The sequence below is a fragment of the Embiotoca jacksoni genome, unplaced genomic scaffold (genome assembly GCF_022577435.1).
Source record: "Embiotoca jacksoni isolate LCO1_2020_lvr unplaced genomic scaffold, fEmbJac1.0.p SCAF_2, whole genome shotgun sequence".
Lineage (NCBI taxonomy): Eukaryota > Metazoa > Chordata > Actinopteri > Embiotocidae > Embiotoca > Embiotoca jacksoni.
Genome location: NW_027185340.1, coordinates 9,453,908 through 9,480,899, shown reverse-complemented (window position 1 = coordinate 9,480,899; position 26,992 = coordinate 9,453,908). Strand labels below are relative to the sequence as shown.

General features: G+C 46.6%; 1 protein-coding gene across 1 annotated transcript; it reads left to right on the top strand.

Moving 5' to 3' along the window:
- Window positions 1-881: 881 nt before the first annotated feature.
- Window positions 882-26,096, top strand: LOC138200722 (aryl hydrocarbon receptor-like). The gene is made up of 11 exons (XM_069153593.1): window positions 882-922; window positions 4,837-5,024; window positions 16,692-16,798; window positions 19,329-19,418; window positions 19,942-20,074; window positions 21,149-21,282; window positions 22,368-22,570; window positions 22,668-22,777; window positions 23,245-23,386; window positions 23,468-25,064; window positions 25,947-26,096. Exons 1-11 carry the CDS (start codon window positions 882-884, stop codon window positions 26,094-26,096), a joined length of 2,895 nt encoding a protein of 964 aa, XP_069009694.1.
- Window positions 26,097-26,992: the final 896 nt, after the last annotated feature.

Sequence of the window (26,992 nt, the reverse complement as noted above, 5' to 3'; positions counted from 1 at the left end):
CTGCAGCTCCAGCATAAAAACCTCCAGCTCTCATCTTGCGCGCTGATTGGACGGCGGGGCCCGCTCGTGAACGCGCCGGCGCGGATACGCTCGGCCTGTGTTTCCAGGAGACTCTCCCACGTGCCCGCGCACACCTATCCTCGCGTGCCCCCCCCCCCCCCCCCCCCCTCCTTGTGCTGCGCTCGACGAGAAGCCTCTCGGAGCGCGCCCCCGTCAGAAATCTGTGTCGGCCGTGCCCGCCAGTGGAATGCGCGCCCCCGCCGTCCCCCCTCGTCGCTCCTGTGCGGCACTAATTGGAGAGTCCGCTGATGCAGAGCAGAAAATGGGAATACTTTGAGCTTTCCCTGCGTTCATTCGAGCTGTGTGTGTTCGTGGAGAACCGCAGAGGATGAGGAGGACTCGTGTGCGGACTGCGCCACTTCTCTGATCTGCGCATCTTTTCTTTTTTCTTTTTTCTTCTTTTTTTTTCTTCTTTCCCTCAGGATGAAAACTCAGCATCGTTTTTGTTTTTTTGTTTTTTCCACTCGGAACAAGTTGATGTTTCCGTCCCACTGACTTGGACCGCCGCTGCTCCCTGGTTCTTCCTCAGCTGTTCCTCTTGTGTTTTTAGCGGAGCGGATTCTGCTACGTCACTTCGGTTTTTTTTTGTTTTTTTTTGCAGGTTTTTGGTTCAGCTGAGCGGCCCGTTGAGCCGAGGCAGCGGGAGCCTGCTGTCGTCCTGAGCCAAAAGTGCTCCTGTGTTTTCTGGTGGTATTGTGAGATGAGTTCCCGGCACGGATGCGGAGGATTATAGCGGAATATTTCCCGGAGGGTTTACATGTAGCGGACACCGAGCCGTTCGTCTCAGGGTCCCGTCACAGGCTTACATAAGACGAGCCGTCATGTATGCGGGACGCAAGAGGAGAAAACCGGTTCAGAGAGCGTGAGTCCAACACATTTAATCTCTTTATTATTCCCACCGTTTCTCCTCGTGACTCCTGTTTCACGTTCAAAATCCACGAATTCGTTTCCAAGTTCGCAAAAAAAAAAACGCATCAGCTGGAGCATTCAGGGTGTTTTTTGTTTTGTTTTGTTTTTTTTACATTAAACAGTTTAATAAATACATTTTACAGCAATATTTCGTTTCCTTCTCAGCCCAGGTGAATTTCAAAGCATCTGTAAGTGAGTGAATATTTCCTGTGAGGATATTTTGCGTATTAAAGGCTGCGGATTATTACGGGCCCGCAGGAGCGGCGGCGGCCTGATCCCGCAGCCTCCGACACAGAGCTGTATTTAGTGCTGTTTAAAGAGCTGCTGCTGACACCAGCAATCAAAATAAACCCAATGAAAAAACAAAATACAACTTTTTTTTTTTTTTTTTCTAAATCCTCATTTTCCCATCATGCCCCCCCCCCCACCCCTCACCCCCCCAACCCTCCTTCTTCTCCGGGACCCTCATGTTACGCCATTTTCTGTCAAAACGCCCTTCACTGCATCAGAGGGCCGTTGTTTTTTTTGTTTTTTTTAAATTCCATGTCAGTTTATTATAGGATTTTTATTGTGTGTTTTTTGGATTTAATAAAATTCATCAATAAAATCCAAACATTTTTGGGAACGGTTATTTAAAAAATAAAAATAAAAAATCTGCAGCTCTGATGTGACTCCATTTAAAAACTCAGGTATGCACATGAAGCTGCTGTGTGTGACAGTAAACACATCTCTGCTGGTGACTAATTCATGAAGTGACCTGCACACATGCATGTGACAAGGCAGCCGTTTGGAAAAAGCTGAAATGTGCAGAAGAAGGAGGCTCGTGAAACATGGACTCTTCCGGATGCAGAAACATCCTCAGACGCTTTTCCTCCCGTCTGAACACGGTTCTTCTGGTCTCAGAGGCTGGAGGTGCCGTTGTGGTGCCGAGAGGCGGTGGCCGCTTATAGCAATTACAACTCTGCATTTGTGGGTCATTTTGAACCATTATTGTGACAATAGTTCATTTAAAAATGAACCTAAAAATAATAATAATCCAACACATAATAGTGAAGCTAACTGGTGTTAAAATGGGAGTGAAAACCCTGAAAATGATTCATAACGGATCTATTAATCAGATTAATGATTGTTATCAGAGGAGGAAATAAAGAATCGGTGGATTCAGTTAGTGCAGAAAACACACGCGCGCACACACACACACACACACACACACACACACACACACACACACACACACACACACACACACAGACAGAGAATTTAAAAAAAGGCGAGCCTCGCAGGTTGAGCTCGGTGACCTCCCCTCTGAGTGTACAGGATAAACACGTCTCCATCCATCCATATTCACTGCGTGTGTGTGTGTGTGTGTGTGTGTGTGTGTGTGTGTGTGTGTGTGTGTCGTCATGGCAGCCACGCTGTGATCTCGTGTCGCTACCGTGTTGTCAAAACACAAAAGTAAGAAGAATGAAAGGATTCGGAATTAAAATAAAAATATTTAAAAAAGAAATCTCAGATGTGAACCTGCCACAATCCAAAGCACGTGATTGGCTGCTGTAAATGTTATTTATTATCGTATCAAATATATATAGACGATAAGTATATTTTAATAGGATGAAACGGCCTTTATTATGATCCTTATTGAAGCTCCACCTGCTTCCAGGTGAGTTCTGGACTCGACTGAATCTAAACTGATGCAGCTGAATTATCTTCATTCTTCCACGTTTAATAATCAGTCAGTAACATGAGTCAAAACTGTTGTTAGATTGTTTTATAACTCGGCTGTCAAACAGACAAATAGATAATTGCAAATATATTAAATCACAGTAATAACTAAGTGGGTCATGAAAATACAAATAAATTAGAAAAAAGCAGCAGAATATTTAAATATATGCGATTTATTTTCTGTGACAAAAAAACCTTCATATTAAAGCTCATTAAATACAAATTTCAAATTAAAATGTATTTACAGGAACTTTACAAAACACAAAGAACAACAGGATGAAAATATCAAGATGTCAAATCAAAACCTTTTTCTTTTGAACCTTTCTTCTATTCTTTGTTCGTCTGGTCGTTGTTTTATGTAATGAATTATTCTCTTTAGAAATCCACCACAGATCTTCAGCCTGCAACGTTTTATTCAGTAAATCCTAAAAGTGTCACTGCTTGACATTAATATGTCAGTTTATGTTTATTAAATCCAGCTGCATTTAAAAAAAAAAAAAATGAAACCAACAGAATGATGTGCAGCAGCAGAGAAAGAAAAAAAAGGTCTGGTGGATTCAACAAAACACCTCAAATCAATAAATCAATAAGGATGAAACAGACTGTCTGTGCTGTATTTACTTTTTAAGATCATGTGCACTTTATAATTCTTTATGCTGACATGTGTTTAGATTTCTTGTCTATTTTTGTGAAATGTTTTTGTCCTTTTAAGTCATTTTTTTAAAGAATTATGTAGTTTTTCGCTAATAGACACAAATTTATGTTTTTTATGTATAAAATGCAGAATTGAATCTAATTATTCAGCCACATTCGTCCAAGAAAAAAAAAAAAAAATCGCCCCACAGGGACGTTGAATTACATCTTTTCATTTCGTAAAATAGAAATAAGAAAGCAATAATAGAAGTAAAGTTCTTCAGTGTTTTTATTATTGTTGTTTGTTTTCTTTAAATCGTTTTTATTATTTGAATTTATTTGTATTCTCTGAACTGATCTCACATTGTGAACATTTTGTGTTTATTCATGAACGTATTATTTAGAGAAAGTTTACATAATTCTGTAGCACACTTTACAACATCAAAATAAAACAAATAAAATAATTCCTGCGTTCTGAAAGAAGAAACACTTTTTTTAATTTATTGAATAAATACCCTGTGTGATTATTAAATATGAACAGCAGAATATTATCAGCAGCTAAAATCTCTGATGCTTTATTTTGAGCCTATGAAACATTAGAACAGAGCGGCTCAAACTGAGGCCCGTGGGCCAACATTGGCCCTCAGCTTCTCTGTTTTGATCAATTATGACATTTAACAATCTCAAGTTTATTCTCCCTTTTTTTCTTCTTTTAAAATCCAAACTTTGACCACAAAATAATAAAATTAGTAACAGTGTTTGAATTATTAATATATTTCCTTTTGATTAAATGTAATTTCTCATCACATAAACATATATTTTATGAGAGAAGGTCTCGGGTGAATATGATTTAAACTAAAGCAAACACAGAAGCACTCTTATCATTCACAGCAGGTCTGTTTTATTTCCCTTTCTGCAGTAATAATGACAAACTTCACTATCACGTCCTCAAATCCCCAAAAATGTTTTGCTGCCGTCTCAAGACTTTAATGTTTTACTTTGAAATTCTGGACAGAAGTGAAGTTGGTTATAATATATAAAAACCTGCAGCTGAACTAGTTTTACATGATTAAAAATGATAAACTGTCAGTGATGGACTGAAATAATGACTATTTAATAGAGTGTTGTTGTTTTTTTTATGATAGTCAGCATTCAGGTCAAAATCATGTGACCAAAACATGAAGACGGGAGCGAAACCACCTCTTTTAGAATAAAGGCTAATTGTTTTGCTCTCGATATGGACAGCCCGGTAGCACCATGATAATTACTCTGATATTTATTTGTATTGATTACGTTCCGTCCGTTATTGTAAACAAATAATTTCACATTCTGGGTTTTTATTGTGAAAGGGGCACTTCCTGTGTGTAGGATTGCGATGTTTGAAAATGTCCCACAACGTCACAGCGAGGTTAAACTGATCCGGTCCACAGATCCAGATCCAAGATCAGGTTTTTACGCCTGGTCGTGTGATGCTGACGTGTTTTTGTTTTTTTCCTCCTCTGTGACCATCAGGGTGAAGCAGGCTCCGACCGAAGCGGCCAAGTCCAACCCGTCCAAACGGCACCGGGACCGGCTGAACGGGGAACTGGAGCGGCTCGCCAGCCTGCTGCCGTTCCCCGAGGAGGTCACCGCCAGTCTGGACAAGCTGTCCATCCTCCGGCTGAGCGTCAGCTACCTGCGGGCCAAGAACTTCTTCTCGGGTACGTCCACCTGTCGGAGGTCCGGTTTCGTGGCTCCTCTGATCTCTGCTATGTCTGCTGCTGGTTAGCGTAGCTTAGCATAGTGACCGACAGCCGGGGACACCTGGACAGGGGTGTTCTGAATGTGTCTCTGCTCTGTGAATCCAGAAACACTCAAATAAACAGAAACTTAAACAGATGAGCTGCTTTTCAAAGGCGTCTGTCGCCCGCTGGTTTGTGAACGTTATGAAGCCTCCAGTTCAGATTCTGTCCGTCACCATCTTTGCTAGTTCGGAGCGGTTTGGAGCAGGAAGTGACCATATTTGGACGAGCTGGGGGAGGAGCCAGCGGTGGATCTGATTGGAAACCTGACAATAGCTGTGACCTGACTGCAACACAGGCCTGTCAATCAAACAGACACGCCCCCAAAAACAGGTCTTTTTGAAGCTTATTTTCTAATGAATGAGGGATTATTTTCAGATGGACCTCCAGAAAACTAAGAAGAAGGAGTGACTTTAGCTAACAACACCGAGATAACTGCTGGAGACATTTTATTCACTTTGTATTTGACGAGAGAAGTTGAATGGGAGCCTATGGAGCCGACCTCTAGTGGCACTCGGTGGTATTGCAGCTTAAGGCACTTACAGAAGGCTAGACACTTTGGCTGGTTATATAGCTGAGCAGATGGGCTCCTGTAGTATTACACACAGCATCCCTTCAGTGCAGAAGTCCGCAGAGAAAAGAAGTGAAATAAGAAAACCACGCAGGTCATACGTGTGTCATGTATGTTGTTTTTTTTTACACATGACAGAGAGTGCAGCTAAGAAGTTGGAGATGACTGAATATGAAAGATGAATAAGAGTGTTTGAGATCCGGCGAACATCTGCCCGCACATCACCGAGGGAACGAGAAGGAAGCCGAACATCTGTTGCGCTCAGCGCTGCAGTTTGTAGTCCGACGATCTGCGGTTCAGACGGACCTGCCTGATGTTAGAGGAGCTGCTCTGTCACATGTGGATCACGCAGCCACCGCCTCCTCCACATGATGTCATCCAGACCAGCGTCTATATATGCGTGTGTGTGTGTGTGTGTGTGTGTGTGTGTGTGTGTGTGTGTGTGTGTGTGTGTGTGTGTGTGGCATGACTGCTCCGAGGATGAGGAGATGCAGGATGAGAAAAAGTCGCATGCGAGTGGGCGGATGTGTAGGGTTCTCTCCCCGTTATTGTTATTTTAGGCGGCGATCTTGCCGAGAGGGTGCTGCAATGCGGCCGGCGACGCTCTTCCAGCATGAATAATTGAGAGAAACCTTGGGAGTTTAAAGAATTTATGAAGTGGAGGCAGAGCTGTTTGTTTAAGGCAGCGGCTCTTTGAAATGGATGTTTGTGGTGAGGCGGACAGATGGACAGAAGGACAGACGGACGGACGGACGCGTGCGAACACGGCTTCTGCTGCTTCCGTCAGACACCTGCGACGCCCCGAGGAACCAAAAGAGGCGTCCTGGTTCCTTCTTCGCGTCCCCTCCTGACTCGGTGCCGGAGCTGCAGCGGCTCTCGGGAACATATGGAAGCCCCCTGCGACCGCTCGGCCCGTCACAGTGAATTATTGATACTGGACCTCAGCACCGATAGGTCACGCTGCGACCTTATAGACAAAACCTCCTGTCTGACTGCATTAGCCTACTTCCTGGACGCTCTCTAAGTCATTAACGAGCTCGTGCATTGAGGAAGCAGCTCTGCGGACCCCCGGGGGAGATGGGGGGTGGGGGTTGGGGGCGGCGGGAGGGGGGGGGCGGCCTGTTGTGTGTAAACAGCAGGAAGTTCGGGGCTGCAGTGCACTGTGGGAAAACGCTGCGTCGGACGTGAAACGACCTTCGTGAAGTATTCAAACGTGTTGCCTCCTTAAAGCCGGTCGAGGTTTATCGTACTTGAACACATCGCGGAAGCAGAACAAAGCTCCGGCCGAGCAGTTAATCTGCCCGACGGTATTATCCAACCCAGCTGCCATCTTTGTTGTTGACGGGCTGGTGGCTCGTTGAGGGGGGCGGGGCCTCTGATGGACGCAGGACACATCCTCACAGCTGCTGCCTGTCTCTGGGTCGCTCACGTGTGACTGAGACATGGAAATCATCAACACACTCATTACCCTCCTCTTCAACTGTGTGTATCAACAACTAGTGATCTTCAGGTTTGAGCCTCCCTCGACCAATCAGAAGGCAGCGTTCTAAAACTCCTCGTTCGAGTTGTGTTTGAACAAAAGAAGACCAGAGAACTGAACTGGACTGTTTTTCTTTTCAGCATCAGATTAATTTTCCCGTCCATCGTCCACAGCTGATGCCCGAAGACATCATCATCGTTTTCTTGATTTTTATCCAGAACTCTGCGGCCTCGCGATGCGTTCAGGAACAAGTCGGCTACGTTTTGTCAGCGATCACATCCAAAAGGACAAAAATCCACCTCAGGTTGCCTTGACGATGAGACGAGGATCAGAGCTGCATGTCAGACTGAAACGATGTAACGTCAGCTGAAGGTTCACCGGTTTCATGTCGTGTCCCTGCAGCATCCTCCTCCACATCTGTGCACATCTGTGCTGCCTCCGCAAATACATCTCCCTCCTCATTGGAGTTTTTTTGTTGGTTGTTGCGATCAAAATGTTTTTATTTTTGTTGCAAAGTTTCTCAACAATTGCGACATAATTTGCAGTTTTCAGTGACTTTGTTTTTGGCAATATGTCTAAAAAGAAGAATTTGGGACTGTTTTCTGAATTAGGTTTTTTTTTTAAGCAGGAACTAATAAAGAAATAAATCTCTAATCACTTCCTTTGATAATAATCCTGCTGCACATCACAGAAAATGTTTAGTTCTGATCATTTGTTTTATTTATTGAACTTAGAGAACATCCTAAAAGTGACGTAGCTTCACAGAACGGACGTAAAACTTCTTTTACTACTTTTTTGTTGAAAAATAAAAAAATATTGCAGAGTTTGCTTGAATTTGTAATCACAAGAACTTCCTGGAGGGACTGTTGACGTCTGACGTCCAGCTTTCACGTTGATCCTCTGAAGGTGTTTACAACAAAGGAACACCTGAGCCCAGCTGACCTGCAGCTCTGAGGGACTCCGCTGTAAATAGAGACAGATTGGGAGCTTTAATCCTGCGCAGGAAGTCACCGCACTGACGTTCGGTGTTCGAGCGTTGAACGCTGCATATTTCATAAGTTCTAACTGACGCTCACTGATCTTATTTATATTGAAAGTGAATCACGTGAAACACTTCATTCACTGACATCATGTCATCCTCTTCCTCCTCCTTCTCCTCCTTCTCCTTCTCCGGTGTGTTCTGGTTCTGACTTGGGAACTCCTACCAGAAAACCTACAACGGAAGGGAGACATTCAGGAAATGGGTCCAAAAAAACTACCCGGAACAAAGCCTGAGTCTAGAACCAAAATTAGGTCCGAAACCAGGTACTCCAATGAGGAGGGAGATGTATTTGCGGAGGCGGCGGCAACACAGATGTGCACAGATGTGGAGGAGGATGCTGCAGGGACACGACATGAAACCGGTGAACCTTCAGCTGACGTTACATCGTTTCAGTCTGACATGCAGCTCTGATCCTCGTCTCATCGTCAAGGCAACCTGCGGTGGATTTTTGTCCTTTTGGATGTGATCGCTGACAAAACGTAGCCGACCTGTTCCTGAACGCATCGCGAGGCCGCAGAGTTCTGGATAAAAATCAAGAAAACGATGATGATGTCTTCGGGCATCAACTGTGGACGACGGACGGGAAAATTAATCTGATGCTGAAAAGAAAAACAGTCCAGTTCAGTTCTCTGGTCTTCTTTTGTTCAAACACAACTCAAACGAGGAGTTTTAGAACGCTGCCTTCTGATTGGTCGAGGGAGGCTCAAACCTGAAGATCACTAGTTGTTGATACACACAGTTGAAGAGGAGGGTAATGAGTGTGTTGATGATTTCCATGTCTCAGTCACACATGGACCTGGTTTCAGACTTGGTTTTGGACCTAATTTCGGGACTTCTGTCTGGTTTACGACAAGTTTCAGATCTGGTTTTAGACTTTGTTTGGGACTAGTTTTGAGACCGGTTTCTGTACCTGGTTTTGGACCTAATTTTGGTTCTAGACTCAGACTTTGTTCCGGGTAGTTTTTTTGGACCCATTTCCTGAATGTCTCCCTTACGTTGTAGGTTTTCTGGTCGGAGATCCCAGGTCAGAACCAGAACACACCGGAGGAGGAGAAGGAGAAGGAGGAGGAAGAGGAAGAGGATGACATGATGTCAGTGAATGAAATGTTTCACGTGATTCACCTTCAATATAAATAAGATCAGTGAGCGTCAGTTAGAACTTATGAAATATGCAGCGTTCAACGCTCGAACACCGAACGTCAGCGCGGTGACTTCCTGCGCAGGATTAAAGCTCCCAATCTGTCTCTATTTACAGCGGAGTCCCTCAGAGCTGCAGGTCAGCTGGGCTCAGGTGTTCCTTTGTTGTAAACACCTTCAGAGGATCAACGTGAAAGCTGGACGTCAGACGTCAACAGTCCCTCCAGGAAGTTCTTGTGATTACAAATTCAAGCAAACTCTGCAATATTTTTTTATTTTTCAACAAAAAAGTAGTAAAAGAAGTTTTACGTCCGTTCTGTGAAGCTACGTCACTTTTAGGATGTTCTCTAAGTTCAATAAATAAAACAAATGATCAGAACTAAACATTTTCTGTGATGTGCAGCAGGATTATTATCAAAGGAAGTGATTAGAGATTTATTTCTTTATTAGTTCCTGCTTTAAAAAAAAAAAACTAATTCAGAAAACAGTCCCAAATTCTTCTTTTTAGACATATTGCCAAAAACAAAGTCACTGAAAACTGCAAATTATGTCGCAATTGTTGAGAAACTTTGCAACAAAAATAAAACATTTTGATCGCAACAACCAACAAAAAAACTCCAATGAGGAGGGAGATGTATTTGCGGAGGCAGCACAGATGTGCACAGATGTGGAGGAGGATGCTGCAGGGACACGACATGAAACCGGTGAACCTTCAGCTGACGTTACATCGTTTCAGTCTGACATGCAGCTCTGATCCCCATCTCATCGTCAAGGCAACCTGAGGTGGATTTTTGTCCTTTTGGATGTGATTGCTGACAAAACGTAGCCGACTTGTTCCTGAACGCATCGCGGGGGCCGCAGAGTTCTGGATAAAAATCAAGAAAACGATGATGATGTCTTCGAGCATCAGCTGTGGACAACGGACGGGAAAATGAATCTGATACTGAAAAGAAAAACAGTCCAGTTCAGTTCTCTGGTCTTCTTTTGTTCAAACACAACTCGAACGAGGAGTTTTAGAACGCTGCCTTCTGATTGGTCGAGGGAGGCTCAAACCTGAAGATCACTAGTTGTTGATACACACAGTTGAAGAGGAGGGTAATGAGTGTGTTGATGATTTCCATGTCTCAGTCACACATGGACCTGGTTTCTGGCTGTGTTTTAGCCTGGTTTTGGACCTAATTCAGGGACTTCTGTCTGGTTTACGACAGTAAACTTTTCAGACAGCAAGTCTGGATCCAGGTCCAAAACCAGGCCAGAAACCGGTCTAAAAACAGCCCTGAACTAGTCCTGAACAAAGTCTGAAACTAGCTTTGAAACTAGAAGTGAAAGTTGTCCGAAATCAGAAAACAGATGCTCCTAGTCAAGTCTTAAACTAGTCCCAGAATCAAGTCTAAAACCGGGCCAGAAACTGGTCCGGTCTAAAAACTAGTCTGGAACCAGAGCCCTGATGTCAGGAGCAGCATCTCTACACTGGGCTCCCTCTGGACGTGTCCTAACTCTGTCTAAACCTGAGCCCGACCACCCCGAGGAGGAAACTCGGATCTTTCGGACCCTCGATGACGTCGTGGCATCGATCCGACGGCTCGGTTCCTTTTATCGCCCAAACTTTTCGTTCACGTCAGTCGGTTTGGTTGAATCGAACCGAGCTGCTTCCCGTCTGACAGGAAACGAGGCCACACGGATCGGTCTGAATCGAAGGGCGTCCGTATTGCGGTCCGGTGAGGGATGCAGCGCTCCTACAGGCTGCAGCTGCTGCTGGTTATGTAAGCTGCGCGGCTGCTGCAGAGGTCTTGTGACATGTCAGGATGCTTGGCGTTTTTTTCCCCGATGCTCGTTATCTGAGCCCCGCTGATCACGAAACGGTCCTGCCAGGAATGCAGGCCGCCAAAGGGAAAACCTGGTAATCAGTAGTGACCCCTCCCCATGCTGCTCCACCCAAATCCCATCACCCCCCCCCCCCACACACACACACACACACCCTCCCTCCGTACCCCTCTCTCTCCCACTTCCCTGCTTCGCCTCCCATAAGCAAATATGCGACCATGTGACGGAGGAAAACCTCGGGAAACACGAAGGCAGCGCCGGCTGCGTGCCTCCCGTTCTTGCATTAGCGGGCGACCGTGTGTTTCCTCGCTCGGCCTCCACACGTGTACGTGTTGCGTGGCGGCGGGGGCGGGGCTGTATGTGTGTGCACCGTGTGTTCATTGTGAGACACACAGTGAGACACGCAGAGATCAGAGGACAGAAACACAGCAGAGACTCTCACACTGAGCTGGAAACAAACGGCTGCTCAGAAATGAAACAAATAACATAAGTACTATAATTTCCGGCCAGACCGCAACAGAGGAGGGCGGAGCTATGACGAGTGATGCCGCAACTTTTCAAATTAAAAGCCCTCCAGTTTCATACTAATTATGAAATTAATTAATTAATATTTCATATTAGTTCAGTCTGATATTTATTTGACATTTTTTAAACCAGTTTGGCCACACAGGAGTTGCGTTCACTGCAGTAGGAGTTTAGTAATCATCTGTAGATACAGAGAATATAGAGAAATGCATCCCGAAAAGAACATGCACATGCTGCTGAATTGAATCTGTTTTGATCCAAAATGTGTGTTGAGTATCAGTTTGTCATTGTTCACGTAAAAGAAGCTGATTCAGCTGGTTGGGGTGGAGCTCAGCTACGTAATAAATGTTACTGAACATGAGGAGCTCTCGGAGGTAAAAAAGGTCAGAGACCGTCGGTCAATGTCCTCTCGGCAATCGTCTCCTCCATCAGCGTTGGCCCCGCCCACTACATCCTGCTCTGGTTCACTGTCAGACCAAAACCGACAAAAACTGTGAGAAAGAATTTCACTTGATTGAAACTTGATTTCAAACTTGAAACTCTCAAAACAGTTTTTTTTATGACACAAAAGCACGACAGGATGCTCCGGGGAGACTGAGGGGATCCTTGTGTCTGTGCGTGCGTGTGCACGCTTGTGCACGTGTGTGCGTGTGCAAGCGTGTGCGTGTGTGTGTGCACGCGTGTGCGGGATCTGAGTCTCCTCTCTGGCACGCATCCAAAACAAATTGCACCTCCCCGCGCTCCGCGTTAACCGATGTGGGCCATGTGGGCGGAGCTTGTGCACTAATCGTCAGCATTAACGCAGCAGCTGAGGGCCCTGCAGCCCCCCACCCCCCTCTCGCCCCCCCCCCCCCCCCTCCCTCCTCCTCCCACACCTCCCGGGCTAAATACACTGGGGATAACGCCGTCCAAATATAGACCTGTTTCATGAATCAGGCTGCTGCTATTGTTGTCCCATGCGACCTGACATGCAATATGTGGCGTAAACAAACCGCCGCCGCCATGAAAACACACCTCCGGGACTCTGTTGCACGCAGTGATCTGAAAAATAAGATGTTTCGTTCCTCCCGCTGACTGACGTTATATAACGCGGTGCAGCGAGGACGTGTCGGCGGCCCTCAAGTCTTCCCTCTGATTGGTCGCAAACACTTTAAGTCTCTTTTGGCAATGTGTGTGTGCACGGCGCCCTGCCCCCGGCGACACCCTGGTCTTCGTCCAGGATTACATGTAGGGATTGGGCAGGAAATTGAAGCAGCACTGGCACAGAACATCCTCGGTAATCCCGATGTAAATAGCACGACGGGACAAATGGAAAATGTCCAAACATTTTGATAAATATTTGGATGTTTGTACGAGATCAGACCGCTGAGCGCTGCCTGGAGCGCCGCCAGTCGGAGGCGAAGTGGACGGAGACGTTTGTCTTCGGTTCGGTCTTAAAGATGATGTTTAAAACCGAATCCTGGAGGTGTCGTCTGCTTCTCGGCTGGTTAAAGTTTGGACTCTTTCTTAAACCTTTCTCAGATTTTTAAACACCAACATGCCTTTTTTTAAAGTGCACGAAAAGTGACCAGAAAAACACAAGTGAGGCTCCGTTCTTGCAGGAAAACAAAAATAAATATGTTGTTGGTGGAAATTTTCCATCCCGTTCATTAAAAAGAGGAACGTGTCCTTTTTTGGCTGATAGCCAAATATTGAATTTAAATTAGACTGAGGTTAAAAACTTAATGACATTTTGGACCGGACGTGTTTATTTAACGCTTTTTTATTTAAACTTTATTTTACTGAAAAACACGCAAAGCTTTCAGCGTTTTCTGCTTTCAAACGATGTCCAGTTTGTTTCAGAAAGAAAAAAAGAAAGTTATCAGGCCCTGTCATGTCATGTGACTGGATAAATGGGGATTCTCGATTCCAGTTGTGTGTTCACCTTCTGCAGCTGAGGTTTGACGACCCCGTCTGGGTTTCGGGGTCACCGCCTGGTTGTCAGGTTTCATCTGTCGAGGGACTCGAGTCGCCGTGGGGCCTGGCGGGAGGAAGGACGCCACCGTGGTGGTCAAACACAGGTCGACCGGTCCCGACTGTCACATCAACACTGAACCGCGGCTCTCAAGCTTTGTTCAGGCTGCAGCCCAAAGAGACTGTTTCTGGATGGACTGGACCACAGATGGGTTATAAAAGTGAAGCCTCAAACTGCATTACCACTGAGGGCCACTAGGGGCTGGCTCCACAAAACCTCCGATAGACTCCCATTTAAATCTGTTTACGAAGCCTCCAGTTCAGATTCTGTCCGTCGCCATCTTTGCTAGTTCGGAGCGGTTTGGGGAAGGAAGTGACCATATTTGGGCGAGCGGGGGGGAGGAGCCAGCGGTGGATCTGACTGATCCGATTGGAAACCTGACGATACTACGTCCCGCCCACCGATAGCTGTAACCTGACTGCACTACAGGCCTGTCAATCAAACAGACACGCCCCCAAAAACAGGTCTTTTTGAATCTTATTTTCTAATGAATGAGGGATTATTTTCAGATGGCCCTCCAGAAAACTAATAAGAAGGAGTGACTTTAGCTAACAACACCGAGATAACTGCTGGAGACATTTTATTGACTTTGCATTCAATGAGAGAAGTTGAATGGGAGTCTATGACACATGAAATGTCATTTTTGCATTTTTTTTCTGGATCCAAACCACAACTGGAAGAGGTTTGAACTGTGATTGCGGTCAGATTTAGTCTCTTGATCTGATATCTTCACGACACACATTGACGACGTCATTTTCAGAGACAGAGTTTAGCAGAATCTGCAGTCGTCAAAGAAAAAGAAAAGATCTGAGAGCGGAGTACAAGGAAACTAGAGATGGAAATAAAAAAAGCGGACCCACTCAGTCAGTGGGCTTCGTCTTAGTTGGTGGTTTTTTTGGACTTTAATAGAACCGAGAGACGACAGATCTGCAGGTGAATCTTCGAACGCGTGTCTCTGTTTGTTTTCCGATAACGGACGTGAACTCCGTCGTGTTTATTGTCGGGATGTCGTGACGTCGGAGCTCCTTTTTTGACGTGGAGACGAGCATGTGTGGGAAAAGCCAGGCTGTCGTACGTTGGGCTCGGCGGAAGCGCCTTTGGCCGCCTGCCGCGCCTCCTTTATGCCACATGTATGTTGGGAGGCAGAATGTAAGTTTTTCATTATGTACACTTGTGCCCAGTGAAGCTCGATAACGAGATCTGCTCTTTGTCCTCCTCTGGCCATTCATGAGGCTTCGTGTTGGCCCACTTCTTCTGGCTGGATGACGCCGCTGCTGCTGCATACCTGAAGTTTCTGATGTGTGAACGAGCGAAGGGCTCAGCGGGCACGCAGCTCGGTGCTGTTTGGAGGAAGAACCGCTCACGTGTCCAGTGATGCCTTCAGGGACTTCTCTTCTGTCTGCATCCCTAATTATAATCTACGAACTACGTTTTCTAAATCCTGTCACTCCTCTTTTAAAGAGTTATCGGAACATCCTGATATTTTAAGAATTACACGAGTCCGGCCTGGAAGTAACAATGTGAAGAAGGCAGACCGAGAAACTTGATTCATTTGTAGGTTAAACGACTATTTCCTGTGAAAGTGAGTTTCTGAGGGTCATATACATGAACATGTCATCGAGGTCTTTAAGTCTTCAAGACCTGCTGGAAGTTTGACTTCGATTCGATCTGATTCGTTTCCCTCCAGTTTCACAGATATAACTGGGTGTCGTCTGCGTAGAGGTGGAACTTTCACGTCGTGAATTTTTTGTTTTGTTTTTTTGATTGACAGGAGGGCTTTAAGCTGTAAGCGGAGAACTGATGAGACTTTCTGTCGGATAAATGACTTGAGCTATCATTTATCAATACGTGATGTATTAGCTGATGGTGGAAACAGGCCGCAGACAAAGGGATGGGGGGGGGGGGGGGCGCGCTTACGCCATCTCCTCGCCATTACGTGGGATTATGTCACACGTTGTCGGCGGGCTCCTAAAAGTCGCCCCTCGACCAAAGCCGAATCTCGTGTGAAGTCCAGATGCTCCGCTGCCGCTCCGCCTCGCTGATGGACTCATTCTTAACCCAGTTCGCAGAAAACAAAAGACTTGACCCAGAACCCGCTCAGCGAATCATGCCAACACATCACCTTTGGGGTCAAAAGTCATCGTGGGTCGCCGCACGCCGCTCCCTCAGGGGTCAGAGATTAATGGGCTTGACCGCTGCTCTCTTTCTCATGACATCACCGCAGCTCATCAGACAACCGTGACAACGTCAGCTGTAGCTGACGGTTTATTAATCGTCGATAATCTGCTGATCTGCCGTCACTTCATGATGTTTTCGGTCCAAAAACAAAGTTTAAATTATCAACTCAGCAGCTAATCTATGATTCTCTTTTAGTTTTTACTCCTAATGGGCTCAGTGATCAATAATTAAACTGTTAATCACGTAATTAGTTGGCTTCAAAACTAACATATAACACTCTGAACTGGCACTGCATTAAAAACAGACACTATTCTGGAGTGGAAATCACTGCACGGGCTCAGGAACACTTGTGAAAACCATCGTCTGTGAACACAGTTCATCGCTGCATCCACAAATGCAGGTTAAAACTGTCCAAAGACGAAACCAGATAGAAACATGATCCTTCTCTGAGCCTGAGCTCGTTTAGGATGAATTGAGGTGTTTAATGAAAATCTATCGAATAGCTTCTCTCAAACCTCCAGATATGAACCTCTGATGGCTTCAGGTGACGTAAACAAACAAACAAACAAACCTCACAACAAGCTGATTATTTTCTTTTAGTTGTCGTTAAAATTCAGGAAATGCAGACACGTGTGTTAAACTGCAGCTTCTCAGGAGACTCGAGGAAGAAGAAATGTGTTTTTTTGTTGTTGTTTGTTGATGTCACAACAAACAAACATGATACGAGGAAATGAGAGTGGAAGTTGTTGTGATGAAAGTGTAATGATCCAACATACGTGACTGACTCCCGTCCGTCTGTCTTTGTGTCTCTGCAGTCGCCCTGAACAGTCGCAACAGAGCGACTCCGACCGCCAACGATGACGACGGCAAGGCGGCAGGAGCGGCGGACGGCAAGATCTCCGAAGGCGAGCTGCTGCTGCAGGTCAGTCATCGTACGACCGATTAACCATCAAAAGGAATATTCTTCCTGCCGTATCTTCTTCTTCCTGCGGCTGCTAACGAGCCGAACATGCATGAAAATCAACGTTTCAAGCGCTTCGGCTCAAAAACGACGACTCGAAAAGAGAAAGCCGCATGTAGAGTTTGTTAAAAACAACTATTGATGTGTTAAAATGTGGGAGAAGGGAAGCCCATCGTTAACCTTGCCAACAGGAAGAAAAGCATGCTGCTTTCAATTTAAAAATATTTAAATCAGTTTGTTGTTCAAGCAGTTAAAACATATCCGTGAACTCGCAAATAAAACCCACAAAATCCTGAGAATCTGTATCAGTCCGAGATTCCCTCAGCTTCAGGTGTTTATGCTAAGCTAAGATAACAGCTGCTTCTCTCTGGTAAACCTTTCTCTCCGTTTTGTTTTTATTGTTATTTCCTGTTTTGCTGTCAACAAAGTTTTAGTTAAAAAAAAAACATTCATCCTCATGATAATTTTGTATCAGGCTGATCTCCTTTCTACTTTAAATACAGAGGGGACGTCGCAGTAGTCAGGTGACCATCAGGAGTCTGCACAGGTTCTTTTATTATGAAAATTCTCTGTGCTCTTCCTGTCTGGCAGATATGCTCCGTACAGCTTAAATGTGATCATTTATTGGGAAAAGTCCTGGAATATCTGGACGTTTTGTTTGCGTTCTTTAAATTTTAGTCGCCATTTATCAAAATAATATTTTCCATCAATCTTTCTGAACCTGGACATTTTCCTAGAGCTCCAGGTTTTTGGAGGAAAAGCACTGAGTCGGCGGGAAGGAGCAGCTCTCTGGTTCAGGAGGCTCCGTGGCCTCGCTAACCGAGCAGAGATGGCTGACAGCTCTTTTCTACTGCAGTCACCGATTTTCCGGTCCAGTTTCTTCCTATGTGAATCAGAGTGGCATTCCAGGAGAGGAAGCAGGCAGCAGGAAGAGGAAGAAGGAAGCAGGAAGAAGGAAGAAGGAAGAAGAAAGAATGAAGCAGGAAGCAGGCTGCCGGCCAGAAACTTTACTCTTATCAGGAACATCAGCATCAGAGATGAAGGCTCCTCATCTTCCTCCTCCTCCTCCTCTGCCTCTGCCTCATCCTCTTCCTCCTCCTCTTCCTCCTCTTCATCCTCCTCCTCCTCTTTCGTGGTGATGATGAAGGTGATGAAGATGATGGTGATGATGATGGTGGTCTGAGCTCTCCTTCAGCCTGTGTGTGTGTGTGTGTGTGTGTGTGTGTGTGTGTGTGTGTGTGTGTGTGTGTGTGTGTGTGTGTGTGTGTGTGTTGATGTTTACGAGGAGGAAGTGTGTCAGATAATCCCAGTGGGCGGCTGGTGGGTCGTCAGGCAGAACAACATGGCGTCGGCGGCGTTACTCATCGCTGCTCCTGGCAAGACATGACTCCCTGGATGTTTGTGAGGACAGTCGGGTGTGTCTGTTTACAAAATGCTCTCGTATTGTAAAAGTTTGGGAACTGAGGAAACCGGTTTCTAGAGTTTTGAAAGTGAAATGTGGTCCCATTCTTGCCTGATATTAGATTTCAGCTGCTCAACAGTTCAGGGTCTCCTGTGTGATGTTTCTCATCTCATGATGCCCCAAATGTGCACTGATAACAAGCTGGATGGTCCCTTTCCCCTTTAACCTGGAGGATGCAGTGTCCATGATTTCCAAAAAGAATCTCAGATTGTGATCCATCAGACCACAGGACAGTTTTCCACTTCACCTCAGTCCATCTTCCAGAGAAGGCAGCGGTGTTTCTGGATCATGTTTCTATCTGGTTTCTTCTTTGGAGAGTTTTAACCTTCATTTGTGGACGCAGCGATGAACTGTGTTCACAGACGATGGTTTTCACAAGTATTCCTGAGCCCATGCAGTGATTTCCACTCCAGAATAGTGTGTGTTTTTAATGCAGTGCTGCCTGAGGGCCCGAAGATCACCACCATCAAATATTGGTTTTCAGCCTTGTCCGAGATTTCTTCAGAAATCAATTTTTGTCCAGATTTCTCCAGATTCTCTGAATGTTTTAATGATATTATGAACTGTAGATGATGAAATCCACTTATTCTTTGTAGTTTTACGTTGAGGAACATTATTCTTAAATTGTTGCACTATTTTCCCACACAGTCTTGCACAGAGTGGTGAACCTCTCCCCATCCTCGCTGCTGAGAGACTCTGCCTCTCTGAAATCATCTTTTTATACCTAATCATGTTACTGACTTGTTGCCATGGTAACCTGATTAGTTGTGAGATGTTCCACCAGGTGTGTTTTTTTTTGTGTGTTACACAACTTTTCCAGGTCAAACTGAACTACATTTACTGTCTGAGTTTTTGTCTCCATAGCTCCCTTCTGAAAGCTGCTGTGTATGATGTTTCACAGAGTCGATGTGTAGTACCGGCCTCCACACAGCAGGGGGCGCTGCAGAGAGTATGAGGAGGTCCGGGTTTATTTGTTAAACACTCGACCCGGTGAAATAAGTAACGGACATGTCTGTCTTCGGCCTGCAGGCTCTCAACGGGTTCGTCCTGGTCATCACCGCCGGCGGCACCATCTTCTACTCCTCCCACACCATCCAGGACTACTTGGGCTTCCATCAGGTATCAGACACGCTCGCTCAGGACTGATCACATGATCAGGACCGGAAACAGGAACCGGGTCTGTTCTGATGTGGGGAAAACTCTTCTCAGACAGCGAGTCTTTAAAAAAAAAAAAAAAAAAAAAACTGCCTATTAAATATGAATATTTCCCTCCACGATGATAAACTGAACTTCCTTTGAACACCTGATGTGATCAGCTGACTTTGCTGCGAGCTGATTGGCTGGACGCTGAGGACTGGACCGGGCTTCACTCAGCACCTTAAACACTTGACGTTATTTTTAACACTTTCTGACATTTTGAATCCCAAAAAACACCAAATTAAATATTGGAGAAGATAATCTGGAGGTTCATCAATGATGAAAAGAATAATCAGCTGCAGCCACACGTGTTTTTTGATTGATTTGTTGCTGTCAGATCTTTATTATATTTGGTGATTTCTTTTTCAGGTGTATAATGTGGCCCACTTCCTGTCTGTCTCTGGGTTCTCTGACTCCTCCTCCTCCTCCTCTCTGTCTTCATCAGACCGACGTCATGCACCAGAGTGTGTACGAGCTGGTCCACACCGAGGACCAGCAGGAGCTGCGGAGGAACCTGCACTGGGCCCTGAACCCTCCTCCTGACGCCACGCCGGCCATCAGCCAGGACTCCCCTCAAGGTGACCGACCGCTCTCTGCCTCCCCCTGCAGGTGAACGGCGGCGGCGGGAGCTGAGTTGATCTGATCCCGACGTCGATTGATGAAGTCGATTGATGAAGTCGATTGATGAAGTCGCTTTCCGCACTGCACGGAAAACAACAAACCTGAGTCGGAGCTGCAGTAAACCGATATCACTCGGTTAGAACGCGCAGTTTAGACATTAAGCTGTAACACCAGGTCAGATCACATGACCCAGTAATCTGCATGGTGGCTTACGTGGTGAAGTGGTCCCAGATCTGTATTTGGGTTTTAAGATGCTTACGTGTGTGAGTGTGTGTGTGTGTGTGTGTGTGTGACACAACACCAGATCCGACCCTCCACGAGTTTCTGTGTTTGCTCCGGTGACGAGAGCGGAGCTTTTTAGCTGAGCTGACTGTAAACGAGGAGTCAGTTTGTGTTGATGACGTCAGTTTCGAGCTCCCCTCGACAACATTTCTTTTGCTGAAAAAATTGCGCGAATTTTACAGAATTTCGAACCGCTTGAACTTCCCGAAGTTGTGTTGAACATCGTGATCGTCGGCGTTTCCCGCAGGGACCGAGAAACACTTTAATCTCCGTGTTCGAGCCCAAACTGAAAAACATTTCATCTGTGGATCAGAGACATCTGACAGAATTTAGAAATACGATTTAAAAAAAAAAAAAAGCCTTTCTTCCGCTGCAGGTACCGGCTCGACGCCACTCGTGTCGGTACCAGGTAGTTTCCCACTGAAGGTCGCTGCCACTTTCTTTATCGATGACTCATGAAATGCTGCGACGTCGTCTTCACAAGCGATGGAGGAGACAGAGAGGACGCTGCTCTTTACTCTGTTTGAAAAATAGAACCGGGTGCCGAGCCGAGGAAAAGAGGCTTAAGTTTGTGTTTCCAGCTGGAAACACAAAACTTTTTGAACCAAATCTGATGCGACAGAAATGAAGCTGCATCCGTTTTCAGCTGCATTTGAATGTGTGACGCTCTGCTGGCCTCCGGTTCCATTTGAATAAAAGGTACCGGTACCGGTGCAGCGGTGAACTCAGCCTGATGTTTGTCTCCACAGAGATGGAGCCCGACAGCAGCTCGACTCTGGTCACCTACAAACCTGAACAGCTTCCTCCGGAGAACTCGTCTTTCCTGGAGAGGAGCTTCGTGTGCCGCTTCCGCTGCTTGCTGGACAACTCGTCTGGCTTCCTGGTAGGTCACATGTCCGAACGACGGAGACGTTGCAGGCTGAACACACCAGGGACTAACGTGGACTTTGGACCCTACTTGAACCCCAGAGACCAAAACAAACATGCAGGAGCATCATTCAGCTTTGATGCTCCACAAATCTGGAACGAACTGCAGGTCTACTGCAACTCAGCTGCGACTCTGCAGGTTTACTGCGACTCTGCAGTTTTTCTGCGACTGCAGTCCTGCTGCGACTCTGATCCTTTAAATCCAGGCTGAAGACTTCCCTGTGGGATCATTAATCTGATCTTCTGCAGAAAAACGTGCAAGCAGACCTGCCTCTTAAAGGCTTTAATTCATGCTACATCAAAAACACACCTGTGATTAGCGAATAGAGTCAGGGTGACCCGCTGAGCTCAGATTATCGGCTCTCTACACCAACAGAAGTGGATTTGAACTTGACTTCAATGCATTTCCGGAACTCGTGTGCTCGGCTGGTCGAAGTCCAAACAGAGTCTCCTCCCACTGGTCCGGCCTGGTGCTGCATCGCTCTCCTGCCTCGTAACACGTTCAACCAGGTTTTCATTTACTGGGAGTGGAAACACTTCTCCAGGCGCTCGCTGGGTTTATAATGAGACAAATAAAAACACAGGACAGAGGATGAGCTGATAAACCGCTCAGCAAAGCTCGGAGCGAGCATCCCAACCCCGGCACCACGTTTGGTTCCAGTTGGGTTTGCCAATTTTGATTTATGAGCATTTTTCGAAAATTTTAATTCCAGACTAAAGTTGAAAATTGTATAATTAATCAACGGATTGACGTATACTAATTCTTTTCTAAACCTTAGATCAGTTTTGGGACAAGTGGCCCAGCGCTCTAGGATGAGTTTCCAAAAATAGGTTTTAGAGATAATTGGGGGAAAAAAGTCCCAGAAATTGACATTTTGAAAGCAGAAGTGTTTTGGAGCAAAGATGCAGATTTGAATAGTGAAAGAATTTTGACCGTAGCCCAAACTGATTTGGGTTTCACAGGACCGTTTCAGTGTCCACATGTAACAACAACCGTATTCTTATGAGCACGTGTCATAAAGACTGGTCTTAACCTCACAGGCGCTGAGCATCCACGGCCGCCTCAAGTTTCTGCACGGACAGAACCAGCGGCAGGAGAACGAAGGGAAGGCGCCGCCGCAGCTCGCCCTGTTCGCCATCGCCACGCCCCTGCAGCCTCCGTCCATCCTGGAGATCCGGACCAAGAACATGATCTTCAGAACCAAACACAAGCTGGACTTCACGCCTCTGGCCTGCGACGCAAAGTAGGTTTTTGTCTCTGGGCTCGTCGAGGAAGTGGATTTCAGATCGTTAATGTCGTATTTGAGGTTTGATGGATGTGATCTTTGGTTGTCTCTGCAGGGGGAAGATCGTGTTGGGCTACACGGAGGCCGAGATGAGGGTCAGAGGATCTGGATACCAGTTCATCCACGCAGCAGACATGTTGTACTGCGCAGAGAACCACGTCAGAAGTGAGTAATGTTGAAGTCGCCAACTTTTCTTTCTTTATCTGGCAGATCAGGGAAACAAACAAACAACAGCTATTTTAGTCCCAGTCCCGTCCAAAAATGTTGAGGAGGTCCGGTCCAACCTGGTCAGAGAGTTCAGACAGCTTTCGTAAGTAATCCTCCTTCTCCTCTCCTTCGCATCTCCTGGGCGTCTCCTTCATGTCTCCTTCGCGTCTCCTGGGCGTCTCCTTCTTGTCTCCTTCGCGTCTCCTTCGCGTCTTCTGGGCGTCTCCTGGGCGTCTCCTTCGCGTCTCCTTCACATCTCCTTCTCGTCTCTAACATGCATGAAAACTGAAGATTTGTACTTATGACGTCATTTTCTTTCTCTTGAATTGGATTTGATAAAATCGTCCGCTAGTTTGAGTGCTTCCAGGAGGTTCACGTTGATTCTTTAATCCACGCTAGTCCGTGTTTGTGTTCCTTGTGTGCAGTGATGAAGACCGGAGAGAGCGGTCTGACTGTGTTCCGGCTCCTCACCAAGGAGAACCGCTGGAAGTGGGTCCAGGCCAATGCCCGGCTGGTCTACAAGAACGGCAAACCAGACTACATCATCGCCACCCAGAGGCCTCTCCTGTACGTCTATGTGTCGGGTTAAAATCGCACATTGCCGTGGTGACGTCTCCCGATGCTGATCCTGTTTTTCTGGTTCCACAGGGACGAAGAAGGAGGAGAGCACCTGCGTAAGCGTTCCATGCACCTCCCCTTCACTTACGCGACAGGCGAGGCGCTGCTCTACCAGTCCAACCACCCCATTGCCGGCTTCAGAGACGGAACCCACGAGAAAAACAGCAGCAAGTCGAAGAAGAGCCGCACCGAGCGGCTGGTGCGGGACGGTCTGGACCCGGGCTCCCTGCTCGGGGCGCTCATGAGCCAGGACGAGTCGGTGTACGTCTGCCAGCTGGCACCGGAGCCCAAGGTGTCCTTCCACAGCAGCTTCTTCGGAGAGCAGATGGGCTTCTCCGACTCCGAACCCTCCGGCCTGCGCAAGAGCTGGGACGAGCCGACCAACGGCCTGATGGGTCTGGGCGTCACCGAGCCGGGCACCAGCTTTGACCCGCTGCTGGCCACGCTGGACTCCCTCTCTCTGGAGAGCCAGGGCGTCGTGGAAGCAGAGGACGGGTTTTGCTCGAACGGCGAGCTGTTCGGCGCTCTGGAGGGGCTGGGGCTGAGCGCCGAGGACCTGGAGCTGCTGCTGCTGGACGAGCGCATGATCCGAGTGGAGATGGACCCCGAACGTGTGCCCACCCTGGACGACCTGCTGACCAACGACGAGATCCTCTCGTACATCTACGACTCCATCGAAGGAAAGACGGAGTCGGCGGAGCACGGAGGACAGGCGCCTCCGAGCACCGCCTCGGTGACCTCGGTGATCTCCACGACCGTGACCCTACCTGACGTCCACCCCCCCTCTGACACCCGTGTGCAGATGCAGTTCCCTCATTGTAAACAGGCTCCCATCGTGCAGCTCTCCCAACAGATGCAGCAGCACCTCAGCATGCGACCATGTAAAGTGACGCATGACTGGGGCCAGCAGAGTGACCGTGTGGCGAACACCATGGTCAACGGAGACACGGTGGGACAGAACCACTCTGTCCCCGAAGGACAGTGGAGGGCTCAGGACGTCCTGGCCACGGCGGGGATCCAGCTGGAACACTTTAACACGCAGCAGACTGTTTTCAGTGACAAGGCGTCCGACCTGGACGCCAAGCTGCAGCAGCAGCACCAACACTACCTTCAGCAGCAGCCGCCGCGGATCCAGAAGCAGCTGATGCAGCAGTGCCACGCCAAGCAGAAGGCGGCCAACCTCAACGGACTGTGTGGCATCAGCTCGGAGCGCTCGGCAGGAAAGTCCCAGTGGCAGGACTACGGGTTCAGCGAGAGTCACGGCGGCAGCGCCTGCCTTGATAACAGCCAAAAACCTCTTAGCAACACCTCCCTGGAGTCGTGCATGGATTACAGCATGCCCGATATGGACAACGCGGATTACTCGATCAGTGGAAGTGGTTTGTTCGGGAGGAGCGGACAGCAGCAGGGAGCCGAGTCCTCCGTCTCGTCCTTCCAGGGGATGAACCACAAGCGGGAGCCGGAGCAGATCCCGGTCCCCTTAGTACAGGTCGTCTCCACCCTGTCGCAGTGCTCCCCCCCCAACACCTCCCTGGAGCAGATCCTCGGGGTGGGCAAGCCCTGCCGGCAGCTCGACCACTATGGCATGGTGGCCTCAGAGATCCCCCACGACCCCAACCACAGTAAGGTGAGGCGGCTCGAACACGCACAGGGTGGCGAAAAGTTTGGATGTTCACTGTTTAGGATTGTGGTGCTCAAAAAACTAATAAAGAACATAAACTCAGAACATAAACCCAGAACAAAAACGTAGAACATAAACTCGGAAAACAAACTAAGAACATAAACGTAGAACATAAACTCGGAAAACAAACTAAGAATATAAACCTAGAACATAAACTCGGAAAACAAACTAAGAACATAAACCGAGAACATAAATCTACAACATAAACCTAGATTACAAACCTACAACATAAACTAAGAACAGAAACCTAGAACAGAAACTAAGAATATAAACCTACAACAGAAACTCAGAACAGAAACTCAGAAAACAAACTAAGTACATAAACTCAGAACATAGACCTAGAACTTGAACATAGAACATAAACCTAGAACTTAAACCTAGAACATAAACCTTGAAGATAAACCTAGAACATAAACATAGAATATAAACTCAGAACATAAACCTTGAACATAAACTCAGAACATGAACCTCGAACGTAAACCTAGAACATGAATCCAGAACATAAACTCAGAACATAAACCTCAAGTTATTGAGATCTTTTATAAACATGTGAAACAAAAATACAAATATTTACAAACAGGGTTATAATCTACACAGTTCCACCTTATTACTATATTTTACTGCACTGCATCACCTGCAGCTCTCAGAATGAAACCTCACTAAGTTCAAATCATTATATTCAGGATCTAAACTGAGACTTCTTTTTTTTTTTAAAACTACACTTCCTTACTTGTCGTCTTTGGGTCGTCGTGCTTTTATTCTTTTCTCTAAAACGCGTTTGAATGTTGAGACATGAAGGAGCTCACGATCTCCTCTGATCCCGTGCAGATGGAGAACAGCTGCATCCTGAACACTTCCTACCCAGGAGGCTGCGCTCTGCCCAACGGCAATGGACCGGCGCCCCCTGCTGTCCAGATGCCTGGCCCCGAAACTCTCCCCAGCCTCGCAGACCCACCAGCCACCGGCTTCTACCTCTGACCATGTGACCGGGCAGTCAGTCAGTCAGTCGGTCGGTCGGTCGGTCGGTCGTCGGGCAGCGGACACCGTGCAGTGACTGGAGCAGCCTTATACATCCAGATAACAGCAGAGTCGCAGGCCTGCAGGTTCTTCCTGTTTCCGTTTGAATTTCTAATGTTTTTTCGCCGGGAGGGGGGGCGGGGTCAGTGTGTTGTACTTCAAGTCATATTATCATATGAGTTCTTTGTTTACAATAATGCAGTGAAGAGCGCTCAGTGGAGTTTTTATTTGAAGTCGTGCCGAGACGTAAATCTGTCCGGCCGAGTCTCACGGTTGCTGCGTTCAGATACACCGCAAAACTATTTAGATTTAAGTTTTATATCGACTATTCACTATTTAAATCTTTGAAAATATATAATATACATGTGTTATCATATGAAGGATTTGGTTATAGTTTATAACAAAGGTTAAATGCTGCTGGAGCCTCAGAACGAAGGTTCGTTAGGAAATTAAATGTTCGCAGGTTTTTGATCCCCTTCCGTTGGCCCTGTTAAAGTTTCGTCTGAGGTGAACGTTGTTTTTGCCCTGTACCTGAACGCAGCACACGAACACACTGTGATCTCCGCTTCGGTTTCTCTCTCGTATGCATTTTTTTTTTTTTTCCTGTTGTGCTACAAGAATGTAATCTCTGTGTTCAGTGATTTCTCCGTTGAACGGTTTTCAACAACGAGATTAATCCATACTTGTTTGAAAAAAGTCTAGAAGTTTTGAAATTATGGCGAGAAATCTCCTGCACTTTATTTCAAGCGCCCAGTAAATGCAGTCGGGGGGTGAAAACAGCCCACCCTGACTCCTCCTCTTTTAATTTGGAGCTCCTGATGGACCGTGTTTTTATTCTTCAGGTGACGGGTTAATGT

Bases quoted from the DNA above. Each gene is read 5' to 3' on its own strand.
- LOC138200722 (XM_069153593.1), top strand. From the start codon at position 882: ATGTATGCGGGACGCAAGAGGAGAAAACCGGTTCAGAGAGC. The intron at 21,283-22,367 runs GTAGGTCACATG...TTAACCTCACAG, and splicing joins ACAACTCGTCTGGCTTCCTG to GCGCTGAGCATCCACGGCCG. The intron at 23,387-23,467 runs GTACGTCTATGT...CTGGTTCCACAG, and splicing joins GCCACCCAGAGGCCTCTCCT to GGACGAAGAAGGAGGAGAGC.